The sequence below is a fragment of the Giraffa tippelskirchi genome, chromosome 11, assembly GCF_054371585.1.
Source record: "Giraffa tippelskirchi isolate mGirTip1 chromosome 11, T2T-mGirTip1v1.2.pri, whole genome shotgun sequence".
Taxonomy (NCBI): domain Eukaryota; kingdom Metazoa; phylum Chordata; class Mammalia; order Artiodactyla; family Giraffidae; genus Giraffa; species Giraffa tippelskirchi.
Genome location: NC_137285.1, coordinates 127,879,186 through 127,904,592, shown reverse-complemented (window position 1 = coordinate 127,904,592; position 25,407 = coordinate 127,879,186). Strand labels below are relative to the sequence as shown.

General features: G+C 38.1%; 1 protein-coding gene across 2 annotated transcripts in view; it reads right to left on the bottom strand.

Moving 5' to 3' along the window:
• ANO3 (anoctamin 3) overlaps positions 1-25,407 on the bottom strand; it is a 486,839-nt gene that overhangs the window by 424,345 nt on the left and 37,087 nt on the right. The window contains exon 3 of one of the 2 annotated variants that reach the window (XR_014069159.1): positions 22,383-22,558. Coding sequence is in view for 1 of the 2 variants with exons in the window: in XM_081543183.1 (XP_081399309.1) it covers positions 5,947-6,100 (154 nt within the window). In the remaining variant the exon portion in view is untranslated. Of the gene's footprint in view, positions 1-5,946; positions 6,101-22,382; positions 22,559-25,407 lie in introns of those variants that run through there. The other variant, XM_081543183.1, reaches the window with a different exon arrangement.

Here is a 25,407-nt window from a genome sequence, read left to right as displayed (position 1 = left end):
TCTAGTCAAAGCTATGGTTTTTCCAGTAGTCATGTATGGATGTGAGAGTTGGACTATAAAGAAAGCTGAGCGCTGAAGAATTGATGCTTTTGAACTGTGGCATTGGTGAAGACTCTTGAGAGTCCCTTGGATGCATGCAGCAAGGAGATCCAACCAGTCAGTCCTAACGGAAATCAGTCCTGAGTGTTCGTTGGAAGGACTGATGCTGAAGCTGAAACTCCAATTCTTTGGCCACCTGATACAAAGAACTGACTCATTTGAAAAGACCCTGATGCTGGGAAAGATTGAAGGTGGGAGGAGAAGGGGACAAAAGAGGATGAGATGGCTGGATGGCATCACCGACTCAATGGACATGAGTTTGAGAAAACTCCGGGAGTTGGCGATGGACAGGGAGGCCTGGTGCGCTGCGGTCCATGGGGTCGCAAAGAGTCAGACACGACTGAGCGACTGAACTGTCTGAACTGACTGACTGACAAAATCTTCTAGGAACTACCGTTCATCTCATACTTTATTTTCCCATGCTAGGAGTATGTGTATATGCATACTGAAAACACACTGCTGGGTTTCCCTGCTGGCTCAGTGGTAAAGTATCCACCTCCCAATGCAGTAGACTCAGGTTCAACCCCTGTTCCAGGATGATCCCACATGCTTTGGAGCAACTAAGCCCATGTGCCACAACTATTGAACCTGTGCTTTAGAGTCCAGAAACTGCAACTACTGAACCCATGTTCCAGAACTACTGAAGTTTGTGTGCCTGGAGCCCATGCTCTGCAAGGAGAGAAGCCATAGTGAGAAACCCGCAACACAACTAGAGAGAGTCCTCCTCTTGCCCCAACCAGATCCAGCACAGCCAAAAATAAATAAATAAAGTTACCAAAAAAAAAAAAAAATGCACACTGTCATACCATTGAGATTAAAAGGACACAGTTCTTCTCTACTTCCATTATCACCTTATTTTTATTTTCATATAGACATCTAAGTATTAACTCTCATGAATATTCAATCAATATATACTGAATGAAAGGATACAACTCAACTCTATTAGAAATAGGATAAAAAGATTTAGCATACAAAACAGATTCTAGAATGCTCAATGCTCCATAAAAATTTCAAATAAAAAACAAATTCCAGGTACTTATTATCAGGCAACAAATTATATAATAATTTCCACATATTTTGGCTGTTAAAATATATGTATAATTTGATTTCAGTAAATACTACCTATAACATAGAATTCATTAAAAGATAATCTATACCATTCTGTGCTTAGTCACATACCACTCTTTCCAAACCCATGGACCACAGCCTGCCAGGCTTCTCTGTCCATGAGATTCTCCTGGCAAGAATAGTGAAGTGGGTTGCCAGGCCCTCCTCCAGGGGATCTTCCCAACCCAGGGATTGAACCCAGGTCTGAGCCACCAGGTCTGAGCCACCAGGGAAGCCCAGGAACACTGGAGTGAGTAGCCTATCCCTTCTCTAGGGTATCTTCCTGACCCAGGAACTGAAAGGGGGTCTCCTGCATTGCAGGCAGATTTTTTACCAGCTGACCTACCAGGGAGGCCCAAACTATATGGTACTAATTGGCAATTCACTGAATCATATTTATTATATATGTATCATTCACAGACACAAAAAAACAATTGTGAAATGGCAATTACCTTTAAGAAACATAATCTAATAGGAGAGGAGCCATGAGTATATGCATTTATAAAAATAATTAGAATGTGAAAATTTTAACACAATGAACAAACATTTTGCAGAAGTTTAGCAACACGAAAAATTCCTTTATAGAGAGAGCATTATATCATAGGTATTTGGGGATACAACAGTATTTTATCTCAGTGAGATCTTAATAGAGGCAGAGGGAAAGAATTATTGGAAATTATTTTGAAAGAATAATATGCACACTGATTTAAAGTGAAAAACATTCTTGTTGGGTATGTGTAGGTTATATGAGGCTGGAAAAGTTTTGGAAAAAAATAGATTTAGATCCTAGAGCACTAGGTTTATAACTGAGGTCACAAAGAATTACAGAAATTGTAGACAAAGGTGAAAATAGGTCAGACTTGTACTTATGAAGGACTATGTGACTGTCTTCTTAAATTGAAGAAAGTAGGGAACCACTAGGCCATTCAGGAATGACCTAAATCAAATCCCTTCTGATGATACAGTGGAAATGACAAATAGATTCAAAGGATTAGATCTGATAGAGTGCCTAAAGAACTATGGATGGAGGTTTGTAACACTGTACAGGAGGTGGTGATCAAACCCATCGCCAAGAAAAAGAAATGCAAAAAGGCAAAATGGTTATCTGAGGAGGCCTTACAATTAGCTGAGAAAAAAAGAGAAGCAAAAAGCAAAAGAGAAAAGGAAAGATATACCCATCTGACTGCACAGTTTCAAAGAATACCAAGGAGAGAAAAGAAAGCCTTCCTAAGTGATCAATGCAAAGAAACAGAGGAAAACAATAGAATGGGAAAGACTAGAGATCTCTTCAAGAAAGTCACAGACACCAAGCTAATATTTCATGCAAAGATGGACCAAAAAAAAGGACAGAAATGGTATGGACCTAACAGAAGCAGAAGATATTAAGAAGAGGTGGAAATAATACAGAGAAGAACTTTACAAAAAAGATCTTAATGACTCAGATAACCAGGTGGTGTGATCACTCACCTACAGCCAGACATCCTGGAGTGTGAATTAAAGTGGGCCTTTAGGAAGCATCATTATGAATAAAGTTAGTGGAGGTGATGGAATTCCAGCTGAGTTATTTAAAATCCTAAAAGATGATGCTGTGAAAGTGCTGCACTCAATATGCCAGCAAATTTAGAAAATGCAGCAGTGGCCACAGGATTGGAAAAGGTTGGTTTTCATTCCAATCCCAAAGAAAGGAAATGCCAAAGAATGTTCAAACTACCACACAATTGCACTCATTTCACATGCTAGCAGAGTAATGCTCACAATTCTCCAAGCTAGGCTTCAACAGTACGCAAACCGAGAACTTCCAGATGTTCAAGCTGGATTTAGAAAAGGCAGAGTAACCAGAGATCAAATTGCCAACATCCATGGGATCATATAAAAAAGCAAGAGAATTCCAGAAAACCAACTGCTTCTGCTTCATTGACTATGCTAAAGCCTTTGATTGTGTGGATCACAAAAAACTGTGGAAAATTCTGAAAGAGATGGGAATACCAGACCGCCTTATCTGCCTCCTGTGGAACCTGTATGCCAGTCAAGAAGCAACAGTTAGAACTAGACATGGAACAACAGACTGGTTCAAAATCAGGAAATGAGTATTTCAAGGTGGTATATTGTTACCCCGCTTATTTAACTTATATACAGAGTACATATGTGAAATGCCTGGCTGGATGAAGCACAAGCTGGAATCAAGATTTCCAGGAGAAATATAACCTCAGATATTCAGATGACACCACCCTTATGACAGAAAGGGAAGAGAAACTAAAGAGCTTCTTGATGGAGGTGAAAGAGGAGAGTGAAAAAGTTGACTTAAAACTCAACATTCAAAAAACTAAGATCATGGCATCTGGTCCCATCACTTCATGGCAAATAGATGGGGCAACAATGGAAGCACTGACAGTATTTATTTTCTTGGGCTCCAAAATAAGCGCAGATGATGACTGCAGCCATGAAATTAAAAGACGCTTGCTCCTTGGAAGAAAAGCTATGACCAACTCAGACAACATATTAAAAAACAGAGACATTACTTTGCCGACAAAGGTCCGTCTAGTCAAAGCTATGGTTTTTTCAGTAGCCCTGCATGAAGAACTGATGCTTCTGAAATGTGGTGCTGCATAAGACTCTTGAGAGTCCCTTGGACAGCAGTGAGAACAATCCAGTCAATCCTAAAGGAAATCAACCCTGAATATTCTTTGGAAGGACTGATGCTAAAACTGAAGCTCCAATACTTTGGCCACCTGATGGGAAAAGCCAACCCATTAGAAAAGACCCTGATGCTGGGAAAGATCAAAGGCAAGAGGAGAAGGGGACGACAGAGGATGAGATGGTTGCATGGCATCACCAGCTCAGTGGAGATGAGTTTGAGCAAGCTCTGGGGGATGGTGAAGGGCAGGGAAACCTGGTGAGCTGCAGTCCACGGGGTGGCAAAAAGTCAGACATGACTGAGCAACCAAACAACAAATGTGACTGTCAATATGCAAGAGACTTGTTAAGGAGAACCTGGAGGTGAGATCAGTTAGAAGTCTACACAGGTGCATGCACAAGGGGGAATGAAGAGGGCCAATCTTTCAATCCCTTAGGTATGCAGGCAGGGAGTTACATAAAGAACCTTTTATTTCCAGGCACCCTATTGAGTACTAGGGCTACAGTGATTGTCAAAGAGGTAGAGAAGACAAATATTATTAATAAACTAATATGCATACAACTAAACACAAATTTTATACTGCAATATATGCTAAGCAGTTATTGACTAGAAGGGAAAAAAGGATATAAGAAGGAGAAGGAGTTTTTAGGAAGTTTTGCTTAGTTGTTTTGAATTTGAGGCACTGCCAGGATATCAATGAGGAAGTGTCTTCCAGGCTCTGGGTTTACACTTAAGCTATAGATGTACAGCTCAACTGCATGAAGACAACTGTTCAACCCATTCAAATAGATGTGCTATGACAGAGATGAAATAAGAAAAACTCGTTGCAAAGAAAATGACTGAACTGGCAAATGCTTTGTTTATAAATTTTCTTTTCCTGTCCAAGTTTCCTGTATAAAGGTGCATTTTCTTATAAAGAACTGATTTTTCCATTTTATGAAATTCTGGGTTCAATGCTCAAGAAGATTCTCAATTTAAGAAAAAAACAATAACATGGGGACCTCTTTACTTACAACGGAAAGAAAATTTACAAAAGATTGTTATATCTCCTGACTGTAGAACTGCCTAGAGTATAATAAAACAAGTCACAGAAGACAAAGAATCTATGAACAAAAAAATCAGCAATTGGTTGGGAGTCACATAAAGCTTCTTTTTAAATATCTCAAAATAAATAAACGTGCCAGATTCTTTTGGAATAATCCTCTGGTTACAAAATGGAATTTATTATTTCTGCAAATATTTTTCATTGGACAAAGATTAATGTCCAGTAACAACCAGAGTGATGAAGGCTTTGCTTAACTTTTACATTCATATTACACTGTCATTTTTATGAGTAAAGATAAAGAACTAAATCATAATAGTTTTCCTTTAGAATAACATTTAAGTATTATCTATTATACAATTTTTTTCTACAAAGCACAATTTATTACTGACATCTCACAGCTGTTCATCCAAATGAAACCCTCATAAATTTTTGATGAATGCAAACTATTAGTGTCTAGCATTGTTTACTCAAAATTGCAGAGCAAGAAGGAAAACTGAGATTCTAGATAAGTAATATCCAAAGGTATCAAAAAAGAAATTCTTCACATTAAATTCTATTAACACTGTCAGCTCACACAGAATCCAAATAAAATAACAAAACCAAAAGGAATACTATCTTGTTCTTAAAGAGAGGCAAAGCATATATTGTCCTTGATATAATTATGTAAAAGGAAACAGAAATAAAAAAGAGGAATGAAAGATGGCAGGACTTTTTTTTTTTTTTGCAGTTTATGGATAAATCCCCTGATTTCATCAGTCATCCCAAACAAAACTAAGCCATGATAGACTTGAGTGTTCAGACAAACAAAATCTACTTCACCATTAACATTTTTTTAGTTCATTGAATTTGTTTTCTGACATTTTACTCTGTTGGCAAACCCTCTATTCTTTTCTATAAAAAGTATTTATATATTTCAGAAAAAAATAACTCAAGAAACTAAAATTGACATCAGTTACACCACTGCAAAGTAAATGACATCAAGATATACTTTTTACACATCTGGCATTTAAAAAGTACAGATGTAAGATACTCAAAAATATCAATCTAAAGTTTAGCTTACCAACAGGGACAGAATTGGAGTGCTGAGGCTCCCATTGACTAGAATCACCAGAAAGTTCAGTCAAGCAGGTTAAAGTAAAATCTGAGCTGGAAGCACGCTCATGTCTGAATCCTTCAGGAGAAAGATTATCCAATTCAAAGTTCACAGTTGACATTGCAAAATTCTTATACAGCTGTATAAATCTAAGTTTAAACTTTGATTCAGATAGTTCAAACTACTGAATTTTTAAAAATCACAGGAAGGGGAAAATCACTGTTTTATATTCAGCAACAACCCCAGGCTTTCTAGTAATTGTTTTCACTTGGAAATCTAAAAGAGATAAAACATGCAGAGCTGACTTTCTACGAAGTTTTCTGTATTCACTCCCTTCCTAAGCAATTGACGTCAATAGGATGGATGGATTTTAGAGCTGTTTTTCTTGAAGATATCTTGCCGCCTTTAAATGATAGCAGTGCTAACCCCATCTCAGAGAGGCTGCAACAGAAAGTAAAATGAGCTAAGTGAAGATACAGACAAGGCTGCAGAGAGATGCTTTTAGTAACTTGGTATTAGGTCTCCTTCGCATATCTGTACACAAAAGATCAGCTGGGTGGGGCTAAGTACTGTCAGAGAATGCAACTTTATTCCACTGGGCAGCACATCAGAGGAATGTCTTAATTTGGAAGGAAGTTAATTCTAAATTATATTTCCTCGGTCAGGATTGTGAGACTGTAGTCTTCATGCTTACTGAAATATGCTGGTGATAGTGGAGATTAAATGGTGAGTTAAACTAAAAAGTTCTGCACAACAAAAATACAATCAACAAAATGAAAAGGCAAACTATGGAATGGGAGAAAACATTTGTAAACCATGTAACTGAAAGTGCATAACATCTGAAATATACAAAGAATTCATACAATTTGGCAGCAAAAGAATCCAGTTAAAGAACTGGCAAACAACCTGCATGTCTTCCCAAGAAAACATACAAATGGCCAACAAGTAAGTAAAAAGGTGTTCAACATTGCTAATCATCAGGCAAGGACAAATAAAACCACAATGAGATACCACTTCACATTCACCAGAATGGCTATTACCAAAGAAACAAAAACAAAACAAAAACACAAGAAATAACATGCAGGCAGGATACGGGGAAAAAAAAAAAAGAACACTGGGTACTGTTTGGGGAATGTTAATTAGTACAGCTACTATGGACAACACTATGGAGGTTCCTCAAAAGATTAAAAAAATAGAACTGCTGTATAATTTTGTAACTCCACTTCTGGTTGCATAATAACGAAATGAAATCACTATTTTGAAGAGATATTGCACCTCCTTGTTCACAACAGGCAAACATGAAAGCTATATAAATGTCCACTGATGGATAAATGGATAAAGGCAATATGATATATGTACAATGGAATATTACTTAACCATTTATTTCTTCATTTAAGTGAGTATGTATTGACCCTGTACTAGGTATTAACTTATACACAAAAATGCCAAGGAAGGCTCACTGGAAAGAATGGGGGCTGGATCTGGTCTCAGTGGGAAAGAGAGGTATGATTCACTAGCAATCTTAATTATGACCATGGTATTAGGTATGGGCATAGATGTGCTATACATGAGGAATGGCAATTTTACTTTCTGTGTTCAGCACTCTGAGAAAGTAAAATATATATAACAGGCTCACAAATCCACTGCTGTTGTAATATAAAAAGGATTCTGGAGAAAAAGTGACAAGTCTTACTCATCATTAATTATTATAACTGAACAAACAAGTAAAGAAAATTGGCTCTCTGCTCTACATGCTTTTATAAGCTACTGTTCATAGCCATGGAATCATCATCATTCCAACAGCATGGGCAACAAGAAAATATGCTATGCAAACCTAGGCTACCACAGTTCTAGAATAGGAATGGACAACCTGACTGAAATGGCTAATATGACCAAGTTTCTCTGGTAATTATATGACACTTTGCTTGGATAAGATGGTGAAAGCATAACCAAATTATCAATTTAAAAAACAAAATATACAGTTTCCATATGATCTTCATATCCCATTCCTGGGATGTATCTGGAAAAAACTATATCCCCAAAAGATACATGTACCCCAGTGTTCACTGTAGCACTATTTACAATGACCAAGACATGGAAAAAACCTAAATGTCTATTGACAGATGAATGGATAAAAAGATGTGGTACATACATAAAATGGAATATTACTCGGCTATAAAAAAGAATAAAATAATGCCATTTGCAGCAACATGGATGAACCTAGAGATTATCACCACCTGGGAAGCCATAATATGTACATACTAAGCGAAGTCAAAGACAAATATCATATGACTTATATATGTGAAATCTAAAAAGATACAAATGAACTTATTTGTAAAACAAAAAGAGACTCACAGATATACAAAACAAATTTATGGTTACCAAAGGAGAAAAGGGAGGACGGATAAATTAGGAGGTTGGGATTAACATATATGCACTACTATATATAAAATAGATAACCAATAAGGACTTACTGTATAGCATAGGAAATTATACTCAATATTTTGTAATTACTATGCAAGAAAAGAACTTGGAAAAGAATATATATTACATATTTATACACACACACACACACACACACACACATACATTGTTGTTGTTGCAGTTTAGTTGCTAAGTCTTGTCTAATACTTTTGCAACCCCATGGACTGTAGCCTGCCAGCCTCCTCCAGAATACTGGAATGGGTTGCCATTCCCTTTTCCAGGGGATCTAGAATCACTGTGTTGTACACTTGTAAGTCAATTATCCTTCAATAAAAAATTATAAATGATAATTCAGAAAAATACTATAACTATTTAAAATAAAAATGAAAGTATCAGTAATATTCTGAATGCCTGATGAAGTGCTTTCACAACAATACAAACACTTAATTGTCTCCTACCACCTATGGATTCTTAAAATTTGAGTTAAGGCTTCTAGGAGAGATATAAATAGGTCAGTAGTGAAAAACTGGGTAGAGGAAAAGATAGTTGGCACAAATTTGGGGAGATGATAAAAGCAAAAAAAAAAGGTACATTATACAATTTAGAGAAATAAAGTAGGTTCTAGAATCATGAAGGATGGGCTTTATAATAATTGAAATATCTGTTATGGTACATAGTAAAGGGCAGTTTCTTAAAGATAGAGTCTAGATGGTTTGATTTAAAGATCCCCTGGAAGAGGGCATGGCTACCCACTCCAGTATTATTGCCTGGAGAATTCCATGGACTGAGGAACCTGGCAGGCTACAGTCCATGCAGTTAAAAAGAGTCACACACAATTGAGCTACTCACACACACACACACAGAGGTTTAACTACTCAATAATTTCTACCCTCTATACTTCTGAAAAGTTTGCCCAAATCCTGCAGTATTCCCTCTTTCAAGTAATCCTTGAAAGAATGTGGTTACACGGAAATGTGATTTTGCATAAAAACCACAGTTAGAATTGCCTAAGTGATTTTTTAGCAAGACACTGAGGGTATGATATCTTACACCATAAGACAGTCTCATTTTTTCTAGCATGGGTTTTAGTTTTTGAACATGAAGACACCTTGGGAAAAAAAGAATATATATATATATATGTATATACATACTATATATCTCCAATCATCATCCCTCTGTACTCATAATATTATTGTATTTTGATTATCAATATATGACATATTCATATGAAACTACTTGAAATTTGCTAGCGCTTAAATATTACATTTTATTAATCACATACTTCAAAGTTTTTTCATATATGTGTGAAAAATGTTACTAACTTGCTCTAAGACTACTGTTAATACATAGGTGGATCTAAAAACCATACAAAATTACTTGAAATGGTCCATATATTCATAAACCAGTAATTACTATTCTCCAGTATATTAAAAATAAGATTTTACTGTTATGAATAATATATATGGGCAAACTTTGTCAACAAACTCACTTCAATGTCCTTTTCCACTAGAGATGTAGGTACAAACATCTCCTGAGGCCTGAAAATGTCAGTAATAAAGAATCTTTCCTTAATGTGGATACTAAAGAACTGGAACCCTCAGCACATATCTATTGGGTCTTTGGTCAGAATGTTTTACCTTCTACTCAGACTCTGTAAACTGCCAGTCTTTTTTTTTAAGTTAAGAAACACTGTATTCTCCTCCTTTCCCCCTACCAGTAAAACTGACATAAAACATTGAGTAAGGTAGAGATGTTAACCTAACTTAGTTCTAAACTTCAAATTCTTTCATGAAGTATTTTCCATGATATCTTAGCTAATACTTACATTCAGAATATTTTTCTGTAAACCTTTGGAAATATCAGTGCAAACTTTACTCATGTCATCTTTCTGATATGTGGACCACATCCTCCAATATTTTTCTCCTTTGAGTAGGAACATAAGAGGGCAGGAAACAGCACACAGAAACATCCTTCCTTTCGACTGGTCTAACTCTGAATATTTTTCTCTCAATCTGGATCAGTTTGTCTCCGTTATTATAGTAACAACTCACTTGCCAGTGGTTACAGTAAATTCAAATCTGGTCCTTTATTCATTCTAAAATATAAACTGCATTTGCAAAACTGTCTTCTTCAGTAAAGCCTAAATTTGTTACAATGTGTCTTGGGTTCTCTTAACAGGCCAAATAACTTTATTTTGAAAATAGTTAAACTTATTTTGAATCACTGCAATTTTAATAGTATCATCAATACATTTTCAAACAAATATAATAAGCTTGCTTTTTACACAGGTTTTAGGATATGTACAAATTCCCAAATGAACAATTGTTATGAATTGTAATGTTTATAACAATTTGTAATTTATAACAATTGAATAATTGTTATGTGAAATATCACACAATATCAGTGACATGTCACAATATCAGTGAAAATATCAGATAATATATCTTCACTGTTTCAGATGCTTTGCTCTTGGATGCACTGTGTGAAACAATTCCCCAGACATATATTTATCATTTTTCTGGTTTCAGAATGACTCTTTGAGTCCACAGGTTTATACCCTATCTTTTCCATTGAACCAACCATTGAACTAACTAAATAAATTACCATACACTACCCTTGAATTAGCAGAAGAAATTTTAAAAATCTAAGAGTAGCAAGACAGCAAAGTATCGGGAAATTTTAGAAAATTCTGGACTACATGGTGGAGGTGAGTGTTAAATAGACTGAATAATGGGCAATTCCATGATAACAAAAAGGAAGTTGCCCCCAAATAAATAGAGGTTGACTCAGGAAGACCATGGACAAATCCTCCCCAGTTGAGAGCCAGAGATACTGAAATTAAGATGGAATATGCTCCTTTTTCTTAATTATCATTTGATTCTAAACTTCTAATAAGAAAACAATTATATACCCAAAAACTTTTTAATAATTATGCTCTTTTTGCACTGTCTAGTAAATATAGTACATGTTAATTGAAATGACAATCATGAATATTATTACATTCCTATACTGAGCAGAAACGGAGAAGGCGATGGCACCCCACTCCAGTACTCCTGCCTGGAAAATCCCATGGATGGAGGAGCCTGGTAGGCTACAGTCCATGGGGTCGCAAAGAATCAGACACAACTTCACTTTCACTTTTCACTTTCACGCACTGGAGAAGGAAACGGCAACCCGCTCCAGTGTTCTTGCCTGGAGAATCCCAGGGACGGGGGAGCCTGGTGGGCTGCCGTCTATGGGGTCACAAAGAGTCGGACATGACTGAAGCAACTTAGTAGCTGAGCAGAAAATTTTCAATAATTCACTAAATATGTAGTTTGTCATATGTTTTTTGTAGACATTCCTTTATTAGATTATTGCCATTCCTCTTTATTCATACTTCAATAAGAACATACTGCTTTTATAAACAAAGTATGTGGGTTGACTTGTGCCTAATACTTTTTCAATGTCTGTTGAGATGATTTCCCTTTTAATGTGATTGTTAAATTTAAAACTAATTTTTATTTCTATACTAAGTTCAACACTGACCTTGATGTAATGATTATTTTCATGTATCAATGTATTTAAAGGCTAATGTTGCACCTATGTTTATGAGATAGCTCAGCATGTAATTCTCTTTCTTTAGTCTTTATAAGATGTGGCATTGAAGATGATACTGTCCTTATGTAAAATAATTAAAACTATTATTTTTCCTGTTCTCTGGAAGAATTTTTTTTAAGATTAGTATTATTCTTCCTTAAATGTTTGATAAACTAACTTGGGAAACCATCTGGGATTTGAAGTTTCTTGCTTTGAAAATTCTTAATTATTGATCTAATCTCGTTACTAGATAGAGAACTTTTTTTTTCCCACTGAATCCCTGAGCCGGTTGTGGAATGTTGTCTGTCCCAAGGTACTTTCCCTTTCTATATATTTTTTAAAATTCTTTTGCATAATGCTATTCATCACTCAACTCAATGAACATGAGTTTGAGTAAACTCCCGGAGATAAGTGAAGGACAGGGAAAACTGGTTTGCTGCAGATCATGGGGTCGCGGAGAATCAGACATAACTTAGAGAATAAACAACAATTCATAATATGGGTTTCCCTGGTGGCTCAATGGTAAAGAATCCACCTGCCAATGCTAGAGATACAGGTACAATCTCGGGGTCAGTAGGATGCCCAGGAGAAGGAAACTGCAAATCACTCCAGAATTCTTGCCTGGGAAATCCCATGGACAGAGGAGCCAGGACAGAGGTGGGCAATGTCCATGGGGTCACAAAGAGAGTCCCACATGATCTAGTGACTACACAACCACCACCAAACTCATAATAGCCTCTCCATATCCTTTTGATGTATGTAAGATCTGAAGTTATTTCCAGTTTTCATTCTTACTATTGAAAATGTATGCCTTCTTTCCTTTGATTTGATCAATCCTGTTTAGGGTATTTTTACTTCTATTTATCTTTTTAAACACGACAGCAAACTTTGTTGATTTTCGCTTTTATTTATTTCTTTTATATATCAGTTTCTAATTTTACTTTTAAAATTTCCTCTTCCTATTTTTTTTGGAATCAATTTACTGTTGTTTATTCTAGACTCCTAAGAGGCATACACAGATTTTCAATCTTTCTTCTTTTATAAAGTATAAACTTAATGTTATTTTCCTCTAAACATGGCTTTAACAATATCTCATGTTTTGTTGATAGTTATTAATACTTTGATATTAATAGTTAATATTACACTTTGTTGTTAAAAATTAATATTATCATTTTTACTCAATTCAAATTATTTCCTAATTTGCATTATGATTTCTTCCTTGAACTATAGGCTACTTAGTACTTGCTTAATTTGCAAATTTGGGCCCTTCCTTCTTTCTTTCTTTCTTTTTTTCCATTTGTTGGTTTTACTGACAAGTTGGGTTTTAACATGGCCAGGAACCATGATTTCCATCTTTGGACTTTTATTGAAAATTATTTAAGACCCAGCATAAGATCTTCGGTGCAATGTTCTTACAGGCCAGTAAGGCCATCTGTTAACCATACTGTCTAAGCTTCCAAACACTTGGTGATTTTTCTCTGCATGTTTCACAAATAACTGGAAAAATTTCCTTACAATCTTCTATTATAAATGTGTATTTATCTATTTCCTTTGTGTCATGTTTGCCTTGAGTAATCTGAGAATATGTTATTAGTCCACACGCAAAGTTGTAACACTTTATAGTGGTTTTAACCTTTTTCTTAAGAAATGATATACTCCTTCTTATATCTACTAAAATTTATTGACTTATATTCTGTTTATCTGATAGTCGTTTAGCAACATCAGGCTGGTTTTTGTTAATATTTGTAGAGTATAACATTTTTCCATTTCTTCACTTTCAAGCATTTTGTATTCTATATTACAGTTTTGACTCTTCTAAGGAGAATATAACAAAGTTTTTAAAAATCTCAGTGACAGCTTTTGTGCTTTAGTTGTTCTTAATGTATTACATTAGATGTAGTTACTGATATATTTAAGATTAAATCTCAGTTCAGTTCAGTTCAGTCGCTCAGTCGTGTCCGACTCTTTGCAATCCCATGAATTGCAGCACACCAGGCCTCACTGTCCATCACCAACTCCCGGAGTCTACACAAACCCATGTCCATCGAGTCGGTGATGCCATCCAGCCATCTCATCTTCTGTCGTCCCCTTCTCCTCCTGCCCCCAATCCTACCCAGCATTAGGGTCTTTTCCAATGAGTCAACCCTTCGCATGAGGTGGCCAAAGTATTGGGAGTTTCAGCTTCAACATCAGACCTTCCAATGAACACCCAAGATTGATCTCTTTTAGGGTGGATTGATTGGATCTCCTTGCAGTCCAAGGGACTCTCAAGAGTGTTCTCCAACACCACAGTTCAAAAGCATCAATTCTGTGGCGCTCAGCTTTCCTCACCATCCAACTCTCACATCCATACATGACCACTGGAAAAACCATAGCCTTAACTAGACGGACTTTTGTTGGCAAAGTAATGTCTCTGCTTTTAAATATGCTATCTAGGTTGGCCATAACCTTCCTTCCAAGGAGTAAGCGTCTTTTAATTTCATGGCTGCAGTCACCATCAGCAGTGATTCTCGAGCCCAAAAAAATAAAGTCTGACACTGTTTCCACTGTTTCCCCATCTATTTCCCATGGAGTGATGGGACCAGATGCCATGATCTTAGTTTTCTGAACGTTGAACTTTAAGCCAACTTTTTCACTCTCCTCTTTCACCTTCATCAAGAGGCTCTTTAGTTCTTCTTCACTTTCTGCCATAAAGGTGGTGTCATCCGCATATCTGAGGTTATTGATATTTCTCCCGGCAATCTTGATTCCAGCTTGTGTTTCTTCCCGTTTGTTTTTTCTTAATTGCTTATTAACCTTCTGGACAAACCAATGGTTTTTTTGTTTTGTTTCTCTGCTATTCTTCTTTTCCCATAATACTATTATACATACTTTAATCTTTGCTTTGTGATCACCATAATACAGAATACTTTAATAAATTGACAGTTTTGCCACTTCTTTAAAAGACCTTAGTACTTTTAGACTTCCTTAATTTGTCTCCTGCCTTTTGGGGCTGTAACTTAAATTGTGTATATATGTTTAACCACTACAAGAAAATATCATCATGGTTTCAGTTCTATTTATTCAAATATTTAACCTGTTCTTTGTTCTTGGCTTCTTTTTTGCAATTTCATATTTTTCTAAAGTTCTGTCAGATTTTTTAATCTAAATAACTGCCTTTGTAGTTTTATTATGGGTTTTTGTAAGCCATGACACTTGTTCGCTAAAGAGGCTGGCAGAGGCAGCAGCAGCCAAAAGCACTGATATTTTGTCAAACACCATTTGTGACTTTTATGGGATGGAGTATGCTGCCCGACTTAGCTGATCTGAGAACATTTGTTATATCATCAAGGACACTCCCAAAGCAAAGAGAATCAGGTTAGGGTCTTGCTCAAGTAAGAATGCTGAGTACACATAATCTATCACTCTATTAGATGAAACTATATCTGACCTGTCTCTTGAGAAACCTGTATGCAGGTCAGGAAGCAACAGTTAGAACAGGATATGGAACAACAGACTGGTTCCAAATAGGAAAAGGAGTACATCAAGGCTGTATATTGTCACCCTGCTTATTTAACTTATATGCAGAGTACATCATGAGAAACACTGGGCTGGAAGAAACACAAGCTGGAATCAAGATTGCCAGGAGAAATATCAATAATCTCAGATATGCAGATGACACCACACTTATGGCAGAAAGCGAAGAACTAAAGAGCCTCTTGATGAAAGTGAAAGAGGAGAGTGAAAAAGTTGGCTTAAAGCTCAACATTCAGAAGACTAAGATCATGGCATCTGGTCCCATCACTTCACGGCAAATAGATGGGGAAACAGTGGAAACAGTCTCAGACTTTATTTTGGCAGGCTCCAAAATCACTGCAGATGGTGATTGCAGCCATGAAATTAAAAGACACTTATTCCTGAGAAGGAAAGTTATGACAAACCTAGATAGCATATTAAAAAGCAGAGACATTACTTTGCTAACAAAGGTCTGTCTAGTCAAGGCTGTGGTTTTTCCAGTAGTCATGTATGGATGTGAGAGTTGGACGGTGAAGAAAGCTGAGCGCCAAAGAATTGATGCTCTGGAACTGTGGTGTTGGAGAAGACTCTTGAGAGTCCCTTGGACTTCAAGAAGATCTAACCAGTCCATCCTAAAGGAGATCAGTCCTGGGTGTTCATTGGAAGGACTGATGTTGAAGCTGAAACTTCATTACTTTGGCCACCTCATGCGAAGGGTTGACTCATTGGAAAAGACCCTGATGCTGGGAAGGATTGGGGGCAGGAGGAGAAGGGGACGACAGAGGATGAGATGGCTGGATGGCATCACCGACTCAATGGACATGGGTTTGGGTAGACACCAGGAGTTGGTGATGGACAGGGAGGCCTGGCGTGCTGCAGGGCCGCAAAGAGCAGGGTTCACAGGGTCGCAAAGAGTAGGACACGACTGAGCGACTGAACTGAACTGATAAATGGAAATGTAGTGTGAAGGTTTCTCAAACACTTCCATGCTTAGATAGACATAATGAGGTAACAGAAGTTGATCTGTCTTTAGTGTTTATTCTATCTGAAGATGGGAAAGGTTTCAGTTTACTCTGTTGCCTTTTTTTTGTTTCCCCAATTGTTTTTGGATTTCCCTAAGAACACCTGATTAAATAGAGGCTACACATCACAGCTCTTTTGGTTGGAATCCAGTATTACATTATTAAAGCCCTACTGTGGTGGTGCTAGGATGTGGGGAGGAGGGTGTATACTATAATTATGTGATAAATTTCAGTCTTAGAGGGTCTATGTCTCACTCAATTTTAAATAAGAAACATATCCTCTCAAAAGATATCTTAAATATTTGTATATTCATCTATAATGTCAAGGTACAAATGGCAAAAAAAACATTTTATTCTTTGATAGATATACTTTTTTTCCCTAAAATTTAGCCAAAACTAATTTCTAATTAAGGAGAAGATTATTCACTTAACTTCAGTTGTTTCATAGCCATTGTACACTGGATGTATCCAGGAAGTGCTTATATCTTTTCCATGGCCACACCTCAGTCTTACAAAAGCAGAAATCTGAACTACAGTTAGAAGCTGGATGTTTCAACAGCCACCTATGAACATCACTAATGAGTCATATTTAGGAATAAGTACATTAGATATCACTTGAGAATTCTTCAGTTTTTCAATGTTAGAATTTAAGATTCTAAAGACTTTATATTGGCGAGCTCCAAAAAAATTCAGTTAACATTTAAGAGCACCTAGTTCATTGTTCAGTCACTCAATCGTATCCAACTCTTTGTGACCCCATGAACTGCATCACAACAGGCTTCCGTGTTTTCACTGTCTCACAGAGTTTGCTCAAACTCATGTCCATTGACTTGGTGATGCCATCCAACTATCTCATCCTCTGTTGCCCCTTCTTCTCCTATCTCAATCTTTCCTGGTATCAGGGTCTTTTCCAATGAGTTGGTTCTTCTCATCAGGTAGACAAAGTACTGGAGCTTTAGCTTCAGCATCAGTCCTTCCAATGCATATTCAGGGTTGATTTCCTTTACGATTTACTTGTTTGATCTCCTTGTCCAGGAGACCCTCAAGAGTCTTCTCCAACAGCACAGTTCAAAATCGTCAATTTTTTGGTGCTCAGTCTTATTTATGGTTCAACTCTCACATCCATACATGACTACTGGAAAAACCATAGCTTTGACTATATGGACCTTTGTAGGCAAAGTGAAGGTTCTGCTTTTAATACACGGTCTAGGTTTGTCATAGCTTTCCTTCCAAGGGGAAAGCATCTTTTAGTTTCATGGCTGCAGTCACTGTCTGCAGTGATTTTGGAGCCCAAGAAAAGAAAATCTATCACTGTTTCCATTTTTCCCATCTATTTGTCATGAAGTGATTGGACAGGATGCCAGGATCTAAGAATCTGAATGCTGAGTTTTAAGCCAGTTTTCCTCACTCTCCTGTTTTACACTCATCAAGAGGCTCTTTAGTTCCTCCGTGCTTTCTGCCATCAGGAGTAGAAACATGTGCATATCTGAGGTTGTTGATATTTCTCCCAGCAATCTTGATTCCAGCTAGTTATTTATCCAGCCAGGCATTTCACATGGTGTACTTTGCATAGAAATGGTATGGACCTAACAGAAGCAGAAGATATTAAGAAGAGGTGGCAAGAATACACAGAAGAACTGTACAAAAAAGATCTTCATGACCCAGATAATCACGATGGTGTGATCACTCACCTAGAGCCAGACATCCTGGAATGCGAAGTCAAGTGGGCCTTAGAAAGCATCACTACGAGCAAAGCTAGTGGAGGTGATGGAATTCCAGTTGAGCTATTTCAAACCCTAAAAGATGATGCTGTGAAAATGCTGCACTCAATATGCCAGCAAATCTGGAAAACTGAGCAGTGGCCACAGGACTGGAAAAGGTCAATTTTCATTCCAATCGCAAAGAAGGGCAATGCCAAAGAATGTTCAAACTACCAAACAATTGCATTTGTCTCACAGGCTAGCAAAGTGATGCTCAAAATTCTCCAAGCCAGGCTTCAACAGTACGTGAACCACAAACTTCCAGATGTTCAAGCTGGTTTTAGAAAAGGCAGAGGAACCAGAGATCAAATTACCAACATCTGCTGGATCATCATAAAAGCAAGAGAGTTCCAGAAAAACATCAACTTCTGCTTTATTGACTACACCAAAGCCTTTGACTGTGTGGATCACAACAAACCGTGCAAAATTCTGAAAGAGATCGGAATCCCAGACCACCTGACCTGCCTCCTGAGAAATCTGTATGCAGGTCAAGAAGCAAGAGTTAGAACTTGACATGGAACAACCGACTGGTTCCAAATCGGGAAAGGAGTACATCAAGGGTGTATATCATCACCCTGTTTAAACTTATATGCAGAGTACATCATGTGAAATGCCAGACTGGATGAAGCACAAGCTGGAATCAAGATAGCCAGGAGAAATATAAATAACCTCAGATACGCAGATGACACCACCCTTATGGCAGAAAGCAAAGAAGAACTAAAGAGCCTCTTGATGAAAGTGCAAGAGGAGAATAAAAAAGTTGGCTTAAAGCTCAACATTCAGAAAACTAAAATCATGGCATCTGGTCCCATCACTTCATGGAAAATAGATGGGGAAACAATGGAAACAGCGAGAGACTTTATTTTCTCGGGCTCTAAAATCACTGCAGATTTGGTGACTGCAGCCATGAAATTAAAAAGACGCTTGCTTCTTGGAAGAAAAGCTATGACCTAGACAGTGTATTAAAAAGCATAGACATTACATTGCCAACAAATGTCCATGTAGTCAAAGGTATGGTTTTTCCAGTAGTCACGTATGGATGTGAGAGTTGGACTATAAAGAAAGCTGAGCACCAAAGAATTGATGCTTTTGAACAGGTATTGGGGAAGACTCTTGAGAGTCTCTTGGACTGCAAGGAGATCCAACCAATCCATCATAAAGGAAATCAGTCCTGAGTGGAAGGACTGATGCTGAAGCTGAAACTTCAGTACTTTGGCCATCTGATGCAAAGAACTGACTCATCTGAAAAGATCCTGATGCTGGGAAAGATTGAAGGTGGGAGAAGAAGGGGACTACAGCGGATGAGATAGATGGCATCACCGACTCGATGGACATGAGTTTGAGTAAGCTCCAGGAGTTGGTGATGGACAGGGAAGCCTGGCGTGCTGCAGTCCATGGGGTCACAAAGTGTCAGACACGACTGAGCGAATGACCTGAACAAAATTCATGTGTTTAAATCTTAAGCCTCCAAAATTATGATATTAAAAGGTGGGTCATTTGGGGTATGCCTAAGTGATGAGCATAAAGCCCTCTCAATAAAGTCAGTGCTCCAGAGAGATCTCCAGTTGCTGCATCATGTCAGAATACAAGAAGTTTGGACTCAGGAAGAGGGCCATCACCTGACAATGTTGGCTCTCTGATCTTGGACTTCCAGTCTCCAGTACTGTGAAAAATATTTTTTTTATATTTATTAGTTACCCAGGCTGTGGTATTATGCTATAGCAAGATATATATCCAAAAAACATCTACTACCTTATGGCAGAAAGTGAAGAACTAAAGTGCCTCTTGATGAAAGTGAAAGAGGAGAGTGAAAAAGTTGGCTTAAAGCTCAACGTTCAGAAAACTAAGATCATGGCATCCGGTCTCATCACTTCATGGCAAATAGATGGGGAAACAGTGGAAACAGTGTCAGACTTTATTTTTGGGGGCTCCAGAATCACTGCTGATGGTGATTGCAGCCATGAAATTAAAAGCCATGCTTTTAATTTGGTTGGTTATGACCAACCTAGATAGCATATTTAAAAGCAGAGACCTTACTCTTCCAACAAAGGTCCGTCTAGTCAAGGCTGTGGTTTTTCCAGTGGTCTTGTATGGATGTGAGAGTTGGACGATGAAGAAAGCTGAGCACTGAAGAATTGATGCTTTGGAACTGTGGTGTTGGAGAAGACTCTTGAGAGTCCCTTGGACTGCAAGAAGATCCAACCAGTCCATCCTAAAGGAGATCAGTCCTGGGTGTTCATTGGAAGGACTGATGTTGAAGCTGAAACTCCAATACTTTGGCCACCTCATGCGAAGAGTTGACTCATTGGAAAAGACCCTAATACTGGGAAGGAGTGGGGGCAGGAGGAGAAGGGGACGACAGAGGATGAGATGGTTGGACGGCATCACTGACTCGATGGACACGGGTTTGGGTAAACTCCGGGAGTTGGTGATGGACAGGGAGGCCTGGCGTGCTGCGATTCATGGAGTCGCAAAGAGTCAGACACGACTGAGCGACTGAACTGAACTGACCTTCTGTTAGTTTTGCAAGCACCCAAACTACCATAAAGCTCACATTAATGACTTCAACTCATAGTATTTTGATTTTACTAGTCATATAATATACAATTGGATTTGTGTTTTATAACTTTGTATTTAATATTATCTCTTCCAAATAATTATAAATTCCTTAAGGGAGGGACTGAACATTATATACACATATTTTTGTATTTAATCTTCCATAGTCTATAAAATGTGTCCGATATAAAAACTATTTTGAAAATGTTTGATAAACAAAGTAAAATACATGCAGTTGGAAAGATTACAGGATTCAGAGCTGCTCTGATTTAGACTGAAAATCTCTTCCTTGTCATTTCCTCAGTCTGTGACCCTGAGCCTTATTACCTTCATCTTTAAATAAGACTGATATTTTTTTCTACCATAGTCATTATATGGATTGAATGTGCAGAAGAGCAAAAATAATTTTCCTCTTCCCTTCTGAGTTTTTAGCTGATAACGCTTAGTAGAAGACAGAATAATAAGAGAAAAGCAAACAGAAGTTTATTAATATGTATACCTCATGTACATGGGAGATACCAAAGGAAAATGAATAACTTCAGGTGGCCTAGAATTTTAGCTTAAACCACAGGAATAAGGAAAGGAGAGGGAGGATGTACATCTTTTAAAGGAAGAGTACAAAGCTTCTCTAGGTGTAATCTAGTCTCCTGTAAGAAGTGCCAATCTTCTTCTGCTGAAGAGACTCGTAGGGAGGAGCCTTATGACAACTGAGTTTGTTTAAGGGGTTTTGTTTTTAGGCAGATAAGAAGAGTTCAGAGTAAACCTCTCCCTACATTTGCTGTTTTTCCAGGGTCTAACACTCAAAATAATCAATATATTAAAGAGACATATTTAGGGTTGACACACCCTGAACTCCTACAGTCATATTTTGGGCTGGTATATTCTGCTACCTTTCAAATGTAAATCATCTACCATGATCATGGACATATTATGGCCATTTCAAAGGTGTTGGCATTCCTAGTCCCCTCAGCCCTCACATCTGTCAGAATAAACTGAACAAATATCCCATGTTACCTCTTGCAACAAAAATAAGCTCATATTTAATCTAGTATCCCAAAGACTCATTAATGCTCTTGGTTTGTCTTTCAATATATTTAGTTTTGAAAAGATAAATATGCTTTTCACTCTTGGTAGGAGACTGTGTTCAATGTCATTTATAATTCAAATTTAGATTTTCCACTCTTCCTTTTATTTAAATAATCTTTAAAAGGATTTTATCCACGACTCTCATTCAAGAGTATGGAAGATATGGGAGAGGCATGAGGAAGTCTTTACATATAATTCCATATTATTATCAAAACTATATGCTAGCAAAGTTATGCTCAAAATCCTTCATGCCAGGCTTCAACAGTTTGTGAATCAATAACTTTCAGATGTACAAGCAGGATTTAGAAAAGGCAGAGGAACCAAAGTTCGAACTGCCAACATCCGCTGGATCATAGAAAAAGCAAGAGAACTCCAGAAAAACATCTACTTCTGCTTTATTGACTATACCAAAGCCTTCAACTGTGTAGATCACAACAAACTGGAAAATTCTTAAATAGATGGGAATACTAGACCACCTTACCTGCCTCCTGTGAAACCTGTATGCAGGCCAAGAAGCAACAGTTAGAACCAGCCATGGAACAGCAGATTGCTTCCAAATTGGGAAAGGAGTACATCAGGGCTGTATATTGTCACCCTGCTTATTTAACTTCTATGCAGAGAATATCATGCGAAATGCCAGGCTGGATGAGGCACAAGCTGGAATCAAGATTAGGGGGAAAAATATCAATAACCTCAGATATGCAGATGACACCACACTTATGGCAGAAAGTGAAGGGGAAATAAAGAGCCTCTGGATGAAGGTAAAAGAGGAGAGTGAAAAAGCTGGCTTAAAACTCAACATTCAAAAACCTAAGATCATGGCATCTGGTCCCATCACTCCATGGCAAATAGACGGGAAACAATGGAAACAGTGACAGTCTTTATTTTCTTGGGCTCCAAAATCTCTGTGTATGATGACTGTAGCCATCGTCTTTTAGACACTTGCTCCTTGGAAGAAAAGCAATGACAAACAGCGTATTAAAAAGAAGAGACATTACTTTGCCTACAGTCAAAGCTATGGTTTTCCCAATAGTCATGTACAGATGTGAGAGCTGGACAATAAAAAAGGCTGAGCATCAAAAAATTGATGCTTTTAAACTGTGGTGCTGGAGGAGACTCTTGAGAGTCCCTTGGACTGCAAGATCAAACCAGTCAATCCTAAAGGAAATTAGTCCTAAATATTCATTGGAAGGGCTGATACTAAAGCTGAAGCTCCAATACTTTAGCCAACTGATGGAAAGAATTGACTCACTGGACAAGAACCTGATGATGGGAAAGACTGAAGGCAGGAGGAGAAGGGGACGACAGAGGATGAGATGGTTGGATGACAACCACCGACTCAAACGGACATGAGTTTGAGCAAACTCTGGAAGATGGTGAAGGTCTTCTCTAAGACTGGCGTGCTGCATTCCATGGGGTCACAAAAAGTTGGACACAGCTGAGTGACAGAACAACAACAAATATCCCTTAATTTATAGGGTAGATAGTGTCTGGTAATTTTCTAAATTTTCGTAAAGCTTTGGAAGTCATCTTTGGCAACCATGAGAATGCAGCTTGCAGATCCACAACTACTGAAGGAGGAAATAGACAGAACAGGCTCCATCTTGAAAGCAGGACTCCATCTTGGGCCAGACTGTGGACTTTGAGCTCTATGCCCAGTATCTATGGAAACAACATACCAACTAGAAAACCAGGCCCCCAGAAGGAAGAGCTCCAGGGCTCGTACCTAGATTCTCTGTCACCTAAAAGAATACCCTAATTATCTGTGTAACTAAATAGAGCCATACATTCTATTAGGCTTATTGGGGTATGACCACAGGCCTATTGATAATTGTCCACTGTTAACTACCTAGGCCTAAGGCATATGAATCACAGGTTAACTTTAATTGTATCTTTTCCTTTGTTCAGACTAGTTTCAGAGAATTTGGGGAGGAGGGTTTGGGCACGTGCACTTAGGGTATATAAGGTTTTCACAAAAACTGGTCAGGGTCCTTGGCTAAGAGGAGATTCTACCTTGGGCCCACTGATGTAATAAACTGCACTCCACTATCTGCATTGTCCTTCTGAGGGAGTTTGTTTCCCGGAACGCAAGCCTACAACACTATAGATAGATTAACAGCCTATTGTAATCTGAAATTTGCTGCAATGTTTTTGCCAAGATCCTACTTCCCAGGAGCTGCTCCCAACCAATGATAGTGTGGAGGGCTACAAGGCAGACCCATGCGTGGAAGACTTGAAACTCCTTGAAGAATTCTGACCTTGTCCAAACTTTATTGAACTGTACTGCAGTCTAAGACAAATCTACCCAACCTTCCCTCCCTTTCTGCTTGCCACAGGGTTGAATTTACAACACAGTTTACTTATCCTCCCTGTCTTTTGTGACTGCCCTCCCCCCATTTCCTTTCAAACAGGCGCTTCCCTAATAAAATTCGTCCACATTTTATCTTGTTTTCTTAAAGAAAACAAGTTAATACACCATGTTATTGTCAAACTGACAGGTAAACAGGAAGAACAACTAGGTGCTTGAGGAAGCTGGAATGCATAACACATAAAAAATTGAGATTATTTAGGCAGGAGAAAAGGTCTGTAACACACTTTAACTATGCCAAAAGCCTCCTTCCAAAAAGCACACCTGAATATATTTTAAAAGTCCTTAAAAATGCCTTAAGGTCTGTCAACTAAAAAAATATTAGTCACAACCTGTTAATAGAGAATTGTTTTATTTGGTGGGAATGTTAAGGACTCTGAGCCCCAGGAGGCAGCATCTCAATGGCCCTAAGAAAAACTGCCCCAAGGAGGCAAGAGAGAGAATCAGGCTATATATAAGTTTGCAACAAAGGGGGCAGGCAGCTGGAACATCAAAGACTATGGTTAAGTAGTAAGGAAAATCAGATATCAAGCTAAGGAATTTAGTTCTTCTATGTTAAGGAAGATGCAAGCCTCGGGGCTCACTGGATTCATCTTATGCACCTCAGCTGTGCATGCGTGCCAGGTGCTCAGTTGTGTCCAACTTTTGTGAGCTATGGACTGTGGCCCGCCAGGCTCCTCTGTCCATGGGATTCTCCAGGCAAGAATACTGGAGTGGACTGATATGCCCACCTCCAGGGAGTCTTCCTGACCCAGAGATCAAACCCGGCCTCCTGTGTCTCCTGCATTGCACGTGGATTTTTTACCACTGAGCCACCAAGGCTAAATCCTGTGTCCCGTCAACATAAGGTGTGGCAGATGTGGTGGATGGCTACTTTTTGCATCCCCCTCAAGCTCCTCTGCAATCACCTTGGTGGGGGTGGCAGCATCTGCTGGATTCCAGGCACTGTTGCCTTTTGGGAGCCCTCATTCACATTAAGAGGCCAGAAATCACTGATAGCTGTGACATTTTTAGCCCATCGATATGGCAGGAAATAGTTCATCTCACAGGTCAGTATGGTATAGGCTAAAAATGTGGACCTCAAAGTCAGCAAGATTTGATTTGAATAATAGCCCTGACACTTATGGGCATATTCATG